Below are 12,692 nucleotides of genomic sequence, written 5' to 3'. Positions count from 1 at the left end.
ATGTACAATCTTGATCATCTTGCCATAATAAAATAGTTACGGAGGACTTGAAACTACTTTCATTTTGTATCTTTAAGTCAGCAACACCACTTAATGCTGACTTTTGCATACTCTAGCAGTGGTTAGCAAAGAAATTTTGACTCAGGTTTCACTTACAAAACATTGAAAAATTACATCCAACCACCTTTATTTTCATAGCAATCGAACAGCAAGTAAAGCACAAAAATGCTAACTATTCATCTTTACTAAATTGAAGTACAGTTTCAAGTTTACCCACAAACTCTGCAGCTCAGACAGATCCCTCCTCGGTCTGCCAGCCTTGCAACTGGATACAATTTTCCTTCATAATTTATATATCATTATCTGAATTATTCTGTAATTACTTTTTTGTTCCTCTTCTTTCAGCTCGAATAGATTACAAAGTATGTTGGAATTAAATAGGTTTCTTTGAGAAAATGTTTGTTTGAAGATTGTTGCTATGAAATTGAAATTACTGTAATGGCATTCAAAAATATAACAATTTTGAGAATTGTCAACAACAGAATTTGACTGCAAAGGTGCAACTTAATCTATCTGACTTCATTCGTTATGTCCAACCTTACAGGGTGCAAAATGTGAACTAAAGGTGAAAAATGGTGGAATATATGAAGGTGTTTTTAAGACCTACAGTCCCAAGGTAAGCAAGATGTTTTATATATCTTTCAGATTCTTAAATTACACATTATCATAATAAAATTTAATGTAGCTGAAAATGTGTTGCTGGAAAAGCACAGCAGGTCAGGCAGCATCCAAGGAGCAGGAGAATCGACGTTTCAGGCATGAGCCCTTCTTCAGGGCTCATGCCCGAAATGTCAATTCAACTGCTCCTTGGATGCCCAATATACTCCAAATTTTGAACACCTGGCTAAGACAAGCCAGGAAATGGGAATCCTGTGCCAACCGCCTAAGTGCCACATATGAACAACTCCAGTTCTTGCATGAATGCCGAAAGAATTGAATCCTTCCACCATGTGTCAGATACCCAATATACTGGCCACTGCAGCAAACAGCTGGAACTGACAACCGGAAGCGGCAGAGACAAGCCACTATAAATGCCGGAGGAAACATCACAGAAGCGCTTCACAAGAGGCTCCCAAGCACTGAGGATGTCACCTAGACAGGGGACGAAATGTTTGCAACACAAATTCCCAGCTCGGCGAACAGAACCACAACAACTAGCACCTGAGCTACAAATCTTCTCCCAAACTTTGAACTCAATTTGTAGCAACAATCTAAATTGTTGTTTGTACTTGAAACTATTAATTGTAACAGAACTAATAGTTCCATCTTGCCAACAAGTTTGCCACTTTTCTTACATCTAACTATTGGGTGGGTGCTGTTTATCATTTGGTTCTCCGTGTATCAGTACAGACAGTTAAACACTCCAACTGTTATTTGGAATCCACCAGGTGGAAATGTTGTTTTGTAGTGTTTTATTGTCATATTTAACATCCTGTGGCCAGTGAAATTAATATTTATTGTACATCAGCATGACTTCAAATGAAGAATAAAATGACATGGAAACAGATTGAAATATAGAAATCCATCAAGTGTTTTGGCAATCAGTAAAGTTTGATTCATTATCTATGTACCAGCTTATCCTTTTGCAGACCTTTTAAAAATTAAATTTAATTATGTAGGATACCTGATTTCTCAGCAATATGGCTTTCTTGCTACAGTGTAGAACTGCCTACTGCTCTAACCTTGTCCCATTTCCAAAAGTTGGAAGAACAACTGGAATATCAATCCTGTCCCTAAGCTCACTACTGGGAAGGATCCCTGGTAGGGGAATAAGTGCTGTGTATAAATTGTCGTCATTGTGACAAGGGGCAGTTAATTTGTGGAAATTCAGCGTGAATATTAAACTGCAGTCAAATTCTTAGGAAGGAGACGACCTTCTGGTGCACCATTGGCATGATCTCCAATTTGAAGCCTTAATGGAGATTCGGTTGCTTGAAATAATGACAGGAAAGGATCAGCTCCTTGGAACAGTAGGCATAATTTGAAATGATGTAGATGTTATGAAAAGTAGGAATAATAGTAGTCCATGTCAACTCCACCGGTTTACTGTCAGCTGTACAATGTCAGAACCGGTTTAGTAATTGTGTAAGAATGGCCAACGTAAGCAAAGATGATAGCTGCCAGTTTGATCCTGAGACAATATTGGAAAAATGTTTTCACTCCCACACCTAACTGTTGAACTTGAATGGGAACAACGAACAATGTGGAGAGCTGATCTCATGAACTCATACCATGACTGTAGAAGAAGTATTTGTCTTTAGTTAAGTCTTGAGTAGACAGGTCAATATTAGTAACAGTGATCATATAACTGTCAGATTGCCGTAAAACAGATGCAGCTGGACCACTCATGTCTAGGGAGGCTAGAGATTGTTTAGAGAACAAAACTTGCCTTGTATGATCTGTCCTATATCCACCTCTAAGATCTGAATAGTGTAGGTGACTTTTAACTGTCCTCTGAAATGGCTTAGGATGGCTCATCATCAAAATTCAACTTCACTTATTGCTAGACCATAATGTGCTGGGTTTTCTGGTAACGCGCTTACCTTAAGGACAACTTTTTATTAATAATGCTGCTCAAGCCAGGGAAGAAACGTAAGGACAGTTAATGGGGATTTCTTCACTCAAAGAATGCTCAATGAAGGATGAATTTGCAGGTAGTGTTGAAGACAATCATTGAAGAAGCAGTTGGATGCTACGTTGGGGAATATCAGGGTTATTCTGGATGAATGCTATTAGAACACAACTAGAGAATTAATTTTGTTTTAAAGATGTATTTGGATATTTTCACTTGATTAAATTTCCTATTTCTACCATTTACATTGTGCATAACTTTTTAAAAAAGTAATATTAATTTCATCATAAGCATGATACTTTGGAAATGAACAATACTATGCTGTTGTTTGTCAAGGTTTTTGCTTATTGCGATTTCTTCTCTTTGAAATTTGTTTTTCCAGTGTGACTTGGTGCTTGATGCTGCTCACCGAAAGAATATTGAATCCAGTTCACGAGAACTGGGACCAAAGCGTGAAGATATTGTTGAAAGTATCATTTTTAAATCTGCAGATGTCGTAATGCTGCATTTTAAAGATGTAGACTTAAGTTATGCAAGAAGAGGTATTGACTTTCTAACTTGTTACAAATAATTACAAGTTGAACTTTTATTTCACATTAAAATTTGTTTTACAGTGTATTAATTTGCTGGGAAGGTTCAGAATTGGAATGTTAATTGAGGGAATTTAAGCCCTATTTTCCACATGAACTGTGGATAAAATATAACACTTTCAGAGAAGTGACAATCTAATCTTTTTCTGTTCTGGAATACGGCTAAAAGAACTTTATATTGACACTCAGCATGGAGCACTTACCATCACAAAGTAAAAGAGAGCCACTTTTTAGTATCTCAACAGTTTGGGAAGGGTGGTGAAATGCAATCATGAGCATTTACATTTTTTTAACAGATTAAATATTAAGTATAATGAGAATTTCCATTTAAGAGGAGCTGAGCTGCAACATTGTCAGAAATAAATATCTTTAGGTTTTGATTTTTACTACTTTAAATATGTTATCACCAAAATCTCAAACTACTGCTGCAACAATTTGATATTCCTTGTTAAGTTTCTTGAAATACCTGTTAGATCTTCATGTACCGATACTTTATGTCTGGTACTCTATCCTTTGTCCACAAAAATTCTATGTATGGCACTGGAAAAGCACAATCAAAGTGTGGCATTGGAAAAGTACAGCAGGTCAGGCAGCATCCAAGGAGCATAAGAATTGACTCTTCAGGCATAATTGATTATGATAGGTGGGAAGGAAGATGGACAGGTCAAGAGGGCACTGCCACATTAAAGACTGGAAGTGGGATGAGATGGAGCATGGGGAGATTTGGAAACTAGTGAAGTCAACATTGATGGCATCTGGTCGAAGGGTCTCGAGGCGGAAGATGAGGTGTTCTTCCTCCATTTGTGTGGATTAGATTTGGCGGTGGAGGAGGCCCAGGACTAGCATGTACTTGGTGGTGTAAGAGGGGGAGTTGAAGTGATCGGCCACAGGGCAGTGGGGTTTTTTGTCCTGCTGCCAAATCCAAGTCACCTGATGACTAGAGAAGGAATGCCTCATTGTCCACCTTGGGATCCTTCAACCACACGTCAACATCAACTTCATTAGTTTATAAATTCTGCGCCCCCCCCCCCAACTTCATCCCAGATCGAACCCTCCAATTCAGCACTGCCCTCTTGACCTGTCCCACCTGTCTATCTTCCTTCCTACTTATCTGCTCCACCCTCTCCACCAACCTATCTCACTCTCCACCCCGCCTGCATCCACCTATCACCTTCCCAGCTAACCCCACCCCAGCCCCGCCCTTCTATTTATCTCTCAGTCCCTTTCAACTTGCCTCACTCCAGATGAAGGGCTTGTGCCTGTAACGTCTACTGTCCTGCTCCTTGGATGCTGCCTGACCTGCTGTGCTTTTCTAGCTCCACATTTTTCGATTGACTCGCCGGCATTGGCAGTCCTCACTTTCTCACAGAAATTCTACGCCTGGTCGACTTGTCTTTGGTGAAATGTGTTAATTATTGAGGTGGTGATTCATTGACTGTGGTAGAATAGTTTTGAAGGGATTGAATGTTCCTGGTATGGTTTGTTCACGTGTTTTTCTGCTCCTAGAATAATTGAGGGTTCTATCTAGATGTAATATTTGTTCTCATTGCCTTTTCCTCCAACTGTGCACCACTATTCTTTCCAATATTTACCAGTTTGACTAAATGATAAGCATCGATTCGTTTTTACATGCATGCTGAGGACACCCAGTATTACTTCATCAATGTCTAGACTCCTGTACTGTGGTTTACTTAACCAATTGCTTACCTAACATCCAATACTCAATTATTAGACTGCTTGTCAAAATCTAGTATTAGATCAGAAAGTTCTTCTAATTAAATACTGAAGCCATTGTTTTTAGTCCCCAGAACAACTCCATTCCCCTGTCTTGACCCCTTTTCTCTCTTTGGTACCTGTCTCAAACGAAACCAGACTGTGATGTATTTGTCCCTGAGATTAACTTCTGACTATACAATTACAACAGCAGTAGGCCTGTCCATATTGCCCAACTTAAATCTTGCCTCAGGTTCTGTTGCCGAAATGCAAATATAAGCCATGGTTCCCATTAAACTTCTATATTGCAGCACATTACTGGCTAGCCTTCCACAGTTAACATTCACCTTCAGGTCATCCTACACTTTACCTATTTTGTAACTCATCAGATCCCATTCAGCTGCCATCATCTAATAACAGACCTGAATTAACTCCTGGTCAAGCAGAAGCTTGATTTTAAAATTTTTATCCTTGTTTTTTAAATTTCTTTGTGGACTTTTTCCACCCTATTTCCAGAATCTTCCAAGTTATTTGCGTTCATTTAATCCTGACTTCTCTAGCATCTTTGTTTTATTTATTCCACCATTGGTGATTGTGCCCTTGCTCTGGAACTTTCTCTTTATCTTTCTTTTAGGGCATTCTTTAGACCAAGCTTTTAGCTATCTGAATTAATAACACTAAATAGCTTGGTGTCGTATTTTATTTTTTCATGCTCTGACAAGTTAAATAGATATATCATTTGTAAAGTAGAAAATTACTTTTAAGTTGTTGCCACATCCCATCGCTCGTACCTTTGCACTTTATTATAGCTGCACCAGAGGTAACACCTTTTGCATGGTATGTTAAAATTCTGTCCTCTGAGGTATATATGCAGCACAATTGACAAAAGAGGCAATAAATTCTCCAAGTCAGTGTTTATATCCTCCAAGAGGAATAATACAAACCACGTTGTTTGCGATGATTGAGTTAGGTACAGGTCTCCTTCAAGGTTATTACCCACTTTCTGGACTCCCTGCTGGCCATATACCATCTGGTGCTGAATGCAACCTTCTCTTATCCAGTTTGGTAGAGGGAACCTGGTCAGCATGGACAAGTTAGGCCATAGGGGCTAAGAAGTGGTATGTATTTGATTTTGATGACCACCCACTTTTTCCCCCTTACAGTCTCATTTGCCATGAAACCAAATACATTTGTTCTGTTTTTAAAATTTTAAAGGTTACAATTGAAATAATTACTGGAAGCCTGATCAATCTGCTTGACGCCTCAAAACAATATTCATCCTTTTGTGTTGCTATGTAGCTGGAAGCTTTAAAGTTGGTCTAAAGTTATAGCCCTTTAAAAGACTGTTCAATCTCGATGCTTTGTTCTTTCATTAAAAATGCTACCAGTGCACATGCAAAGAAAATTCTTTCTGTGGTAAGGTTTTTTTGTTCTCATGTTCTTAGTGTCTGATTGTAAATTAACTTACTAATGTAAAAATAACCATGCACCTGAGAAAGCTACACTTTCCTGAGCATTGTTACTTTGTTGCCTGAGCATGGAAGTTGGCAGGAGTTGACCTATGTTTGTTGCTGTTGATATGTTATTTTATGTTTTTGGTGGACAATTTTCACATTTCACTGGCTTTGAGTAGCCATCAGAAGATTGGTCCGGGCTCTCCAGAGCAATTATCTAATTTATTGCTATTCGATGAGGGAAAGTAATGCCGCATGGTGTTAAGCGCTTTTTTTCTTGAGGTTCTTAGGCACTTGATGCTACTGCAACATGCCAACTTCAGTGAACAATAACCAAATTTTATTAAGCACAGTACAATACAAACTTTGGAGAAACTCTGAACGCACCTCACCATGCTTGAGGTGTGTCCAGGGAAGCGCTCTCTGAACAAAGGAAACAGTCCTTCCTTTATACAAAATCTTTACATCACAGTTGATAAAGATCACAAGACAACCTCTAGTCAGTCCCTCACAGTTACATGCCACTCAAGATACAATGCAGTGACCACCTCACCTCCAGAAACAATGTAATGCAAATTATCCCTTCATGGCCAGATCTGGTGTAAATTGCTTTTTTTTAAACTGCAGGGAGTAGTCAGTTTAAACCATAATGTTCTTTATGATCTCTGAATAGGGGATGACAATGTAAATCATCCCTGAATGGTAAGGGATGGGAATGTAAACCTCCCACATTCCACCTATAAGATTCCACCCTATCTGGGGGCATTCAATTTCTTGCAGGTCAGCAGAGCAAAATAACTCTTTAATATCACAATGGAATGAATGAAACAACTTTTATTCAGAAATAGAGGTTGCATGTACTTTGCAAATTATCTAATTCTAAAGTTGGTCTTTAATTCCAGTTTTCTAATTTCATGTGGAATGGCTACTGAAATACCACAATGTCCCTGCCAGTTCTTAGCAAGATCAACTTAGCTAGTTCCATTCCTCCTTTTTTTTTTCTGCAGTCCTGTCAGTTTTTTCTTCTTTGTCTCTTGAAAGCCCCTATTGAATCCATCTCCACTGTACTCCCAGGAAGTGCATTTCAGATCCAAACCACCACCATCCTTGGGTTTACCATTTACCAGATACACAGCTCAACTAGTAGGAAGAATACTATGCCTGTCAGAGCACATCAGAGACTGTATACTCTGGGGTAAATAACTGTCTTACCAAAGCTTCTCATTCACCTACAGTTCAGAAGCATATTGGAATACTGTCATCTTGCATGGGCTAGTTCCGCTCCAATGGCACTGAAGAAACACTTTTCACCACTAGTGTGTAGTGGCAACCGTGAACACCATTCAAGAAATGCACAGTGGCAACTCCCAAGTCCTTTCGTGACAGCATTTTACAAATCTTAGACTTCTGCCACCTGCAAAGACAAGGACCAGGGAATAGGAACTCTTAACACACACTCCTTCCAAGTTGCGCGTAATCCTCACTTGGAACTATACCACTTTGTGGAGGTGTGTCAAAATCCTGGAACTCCCTTACTATTACTGTGTTGATGTTCATAGACCAGATAGATTGCAGTGGTTCAAGAAGGGTCTCACCATCACAAAGGCAATTAGGGATGAAGAATAAATACTGACCTTGCCAGCGATATTTGAAGTCTCCAAAGTCTTGCAGGACCTGAGAGTTTCCCTCCAATTAGAGCTGACTGGTGGTTTAACCAGAGGGCCACCATGCTTCAAGTGGTCCTTCGTGAGTAACCCCAGCAAGTATGGGAATTGAATCCATGCTGTTGGCACCACTCAGTGTTGCAATCTAGCAGTCTAGCTAACTGTTCCCCATTAGTGATGCACAGGTATAAGGAAGTAATTTATTTTAAATAACTGCATAAAAAAGGTTTTCCTTCTCATTGCTTTGCTTATCAATTTAAGTCACCTTAAATTGATGTACTTTTGTTTTGATCCTTCTACCAAAGGGTACAATTTTTACTTTATCTATATCCTTTGTGATTCAAGGTATCTTTATCAAATCTCTTCATTTTGCCTTCTCCAAGGACAGCAGCCTCAACTTCTCAAACCTATTCACATAACTGAGTTTACTAATCTATAGAATCATTCTTGTGAATGTCTTTGCATCTTTCCCAGAATGTGTTCAGAATTGGATACAGTACTTCAATTCTGATACTCCAGTTGAAGGCTCAACCTTTTTTATTGTATATCATGATTTCCAGCCTATGCTTCGGTTTATAAAGTCCACAGTCCTGTACACTTTATTAACCTACCCTTGGACCTTAATTGGTCAAGACCCTTTTGAGAAGCTTATCGTTTGTTGTTTTGCGTTCTCCATCTTCTGAGCTGAATAAATGTATTTAGTCCAAAGAATATTGAGTCTTAAGTTGTGGTGCACTATTCATTAACTAAATTGTTAAACATACAAACTATCAAACATACGTATTTAGTTAAAAGAATGAATACAGAGACTTCTGGAATCAAGTTGATAGGGAGAATAAAGTGATCAGAAGTGAAAGGCAATCAACAAAATAAGATTTTAATTTTAGGACATAACTGAGTTCCTTCAACGGTGCAATTGAAATAATAAACATACGTGATTTAGTCTCAGCAGGTCCTTGGAAGGAATAACTGAAAAGTGATGTAGAGCAGCAAGTATAAAAGTTTATACTCTTCTAAATCATAGTTACAAATTTTTCAAACTAAGGTTTAATCTAGATCTCAGCCTTTCTTGAATTTAGTTTTGTTGAAAAATATGTGGGTATAATATAGTTTAAGGTCAACACAGTTTTGTTTTCTGAAGTTCAAAATAATCTTTAAACCAGAGTGAACTGGATCAACTTTTCAATTTCTCAGCAATGTTAGCAACTTTATAAACATAGAAGCAGTTGAAGGTGTTAATGAACCTGTTGAAACATTTGTAAGAAGTTTATTTGCAAGGACTCCACGTTTTTATTGAAACATTCAGTGGTACTACCATCCTTTATGTATTTAATCATTTTACAGCAAGTAAGAATGTATTTCAGTGTCAGCAAGATAAATTAATTTACTTTATTAATGTGATAAAGATGATAAATTCAAATTAAAATTCTTTATCAATAGAGAGAATGCAAAGAGGATTTTAAAATGTTAAATCCTATAAAAAGGAATGGTTTGAATTTTCCTTAGTTGTAGGGAAATCTTCTAAAAATACATGTTTTTTTCTGTAATTATCTGGTTTTGCCAGTCCTACCAAAAGTTGTTGGATAGGTTTAAAGCTGCTTAAGCTGTGTACCAAACAATAAATGTGTTTTGCTAGATTCTGTAAAATTGGTTATTTAATCATGCAGCCCCACGAGCCAGTCCTGTGTGGGTTAAATGAGAAAAACTGAACTTCTGATGTGAACAACTATGTTCATAGGGAGCTGAACGATGTACATGTAATTTGTGCAGGTTGTTGCACAGCACAAAAACCAGGGAAATATTGAGTAATTTGCAATATGATTTTTCGGAGCATATGTCCTGCACCATCACCTTTCTGCAAGCATTTAGTAATTAATTACAGCTTTCCGTTAGCTATTAAAGACAATGGTAATCACAAATTCTGTGAATTAATGTTACAACTTCATCTGTCTGGACTGAAGTTAATGCCATTATTGACCTTCTGGTGACTAATCCAAAATATCGGTCCAAGTAGTACGGTAACATTAGCTGTAACATTTTGGACTGGAAGCATGGTATCTGAACTAGAAAACAATATTGTGCTTGAGAGCAACTATGGACATTAATGTTTATTTTTATTTAATAATGAATTCAGTATCTTTTTAAAGCAAAATTCTTACTGAATAAAGTACTCTTACATCTACATTCCCCTGGTCAAAACTTTATTTGAAAGATCTGCCATAAGAAAATACATGGATGCATACTCAGCAGTATCCAAACTTAGTCCCTCACTGTTTCACGCTAATCCCCACAATCAAATGGTATCAGTGAGGGTATCACATTGATTAGATGAAACAAGATTATGAAAATGTTATTGGTTACTTGACATGTCATCACAAAATTGTATTAATTGCATGACCCATTATCTAAGTTTATGCAATGTAAAGTTAGGAACCAATATTTTGGAAGCTTAAAATCTGAGTTATTAACTATTGAACTTGAAGTAATTTCACAATTAGATTTTTCAGAACTCACATACTGTAGGGATAACGCTGAAGGGGCTAAGAATGTTTACATTTTTGAGTCATTAGAAACTGCAGTGACTGTTCAAATATGAATTTAGAATATTTTTGAAATCTAGAGATAGCAGTAGTAAAATTAAATAAATGAACAATGGCAGAAGTAAACCATTTGGAGTGGTTGTGACTAAAGACAAGTGATTTGTCAATGCGAGCGATATTGGAGCCATCTTACATATGGAAACAATATTCCCATTTTTGTGCTGGAACTTTCTAACCAAGACCAAGAGGATAAGTGATTTTGGTATAAATGAGTTACATCGCTTCTTGTTTAGCTATGAGTTTTGGATATTGTCTTCATATCAGAGGTTGAGACCAAGCATATTTTGATGTTTGCAACTAGTAAAGGGTGATAATTAAGCTTTCAAGAAATATGACAAATCAGAAAAAAAATGGCTGCCAAATTTATGGAGATAATGTGAAAGTAATTAATTGATTATAGAATGAACTTCTATGGATAGGTTTGGATGATGAGTGGAGATTAAATGATATGAAGTAATGTTGGTCACATTACGAAGGAGCACCTTAGTTTAAATAAAATAGGATAAACTACCAACTTCAACACATGAGAAATCTATATGGCCATGGGTGTAACTTTGATTGAAACATTTGCCTTGGTTGTCAGTGCATGATAGTAGCTCATAGCTTTTGAGTGTACCTGTGATTGTGAAATGATTCAAGAACAGGATGGTAGAAGTGGATAATACAGGATTGCTTGTGTCAAGAATTTAAAGAAATTCTACTGGGAATACGCAAGACTTTAGGGTGCTATGTAGTTTGAATTATGGAACTTCCTAAATGAAAAGGCGCGTGGCATAGAAGCAATATTGTTCCGAACCAGTCACATAAGATGGGATAGTTTTAAAGTATAAATTATTGCAAGTAATCTACAAAAGACAAATGAAATAGTGATCAAAGATCATTCAGTGAGGAGAGTTATAAGCTGTGAGGAGGTTAGTATGGAATTCAAAAAAAAGCTTTGACATGTTGGTGGATTAGGCTGATAAGTGGCAGATGAGGTTCAATGTGGAGATGACAGGTGATACATTTTGGTCAGAAGAATGACAATATAAAATATGGGGTACAATTGTAAAGGGGGTGCTGGAGCAGAGGGACCTGGATGTATATATGTGCAGATTACTGAAGGTGACGGAGCAAGCAGTTAGTGATATTGATCTCATCTGGCATATTGTATGTAGTTATGGGCATCACATTGTAGGAATGACGTGAATGCATTGGAGAGAATGCAGAAAAGCACTTAAGAATTGTTCCAGGAATTGTTTCAGTTGAGAGGATAGATTGAAGAAGTTGGGGCTGTTCTTCATGAGAAGAAGGCTGAAAAGTGATACGATAGAGCTTTTCAAAATGATGAACAGGCTAGATGAAGTTGGTGGGGAGAAGCTGTTCCTGCTCAACAGAAAAAAGGGGCATAGATGTGCCATCTAAACAAGGATGATTTTGGGGGGGGGGGGGTGGCGGCGAACATCTTCACACAGAAATTAGTTAGGAAATGGAATGCACTATGTGGAAACTTGGTGGAGGAAGGTTCAGTTGGGCAATTTGAGGGGGCATTGGGTGGTTATTTTGGATAGATTTGCTATGCAGAGATATGGAGAAAAGGCAAGATTTGGCATTAAGTAATAAAATAGAGGAGATACAATGGGCCAAATGGCGTCTTAGTGCAGTTAAACATTTGAGATTCTTTTTGATTGAGATATTGCTGAAATGCTACAGAAACGTAAGAGGTCATGGAAAATAAACTATTTGCAAACCTGTTAGATGTTTGATGATGAGAAAAGCTTAAGTAATGATGTGGGCCCGATGCATATAATAGAAATGAAGCTTTTACCAAACTGGTGGGAACGTATTAGTCCAGTTTTGAGAACACTTTACACAACATTTAACCAGTTTCAACACACAAGCTGGTAGAGTGTTATTTAAATGGTGAAGGATTGAGGAATGTTGATGTACAAAGGGACTTGGTTGTCCTTGTACGCTAATTATTGAAATGAAACCGGTGGATGCAGCAAGCAGTTGAGAAGACAAATAATATGTTGGGCTTCATTGCACAAGGGTTTGAG

The 12,692-nt window shown here is 37.6% G+C and overlaps 1 protein-coding gene across 6 annotated transcripts in view; it reads left to right on the top strand.

The window, feature by feature from the left end:
- The window catches only part of atxn2 (ataxin 2), a 102,614-nt gene that overhangs the window by 36,433 nt on the left and 53,489 nt on the right, over nucleotides 1-12,692 (top strand). For all 6 annotated transcript variants that reach the window (XM_072587553.1, XM_072587554.1, XM_072587550.1 and 3 more), the window contains exons 4-5: nucleotides 605-676; nucleotides 3,015-3,174. In XM_072587553.1, the coding sequence (XP_072443654.1) occupies nucleotides 605-676; nucleotides 3,015-3,174 (232 nt within the window). The remainder of the gene's footprint in view (nucleotides 1-604; nucleotides 677-3,014; nucleotides 3,175-12,692) is intronic.

Source organism: Chiloscyllium punctatum, chromosome 17 (genome assembly GCF_047496795.1).
Source record: "Chiloscyllium punctatum isolate Juve2018m chromosome 17, sChiPun1.3, whole genome shotgun sequence".
Lineage (NCBI taxonomy): Eukaryota > Metazoa > Chordata > Chondrichthyes > Orectolobiformes > Hemiscylliidae > Chiloscyllium > Chiloscyllium punctatum.
This window is presented reverse-complemented; position numbering and strand designations above follow the sequence as displayed.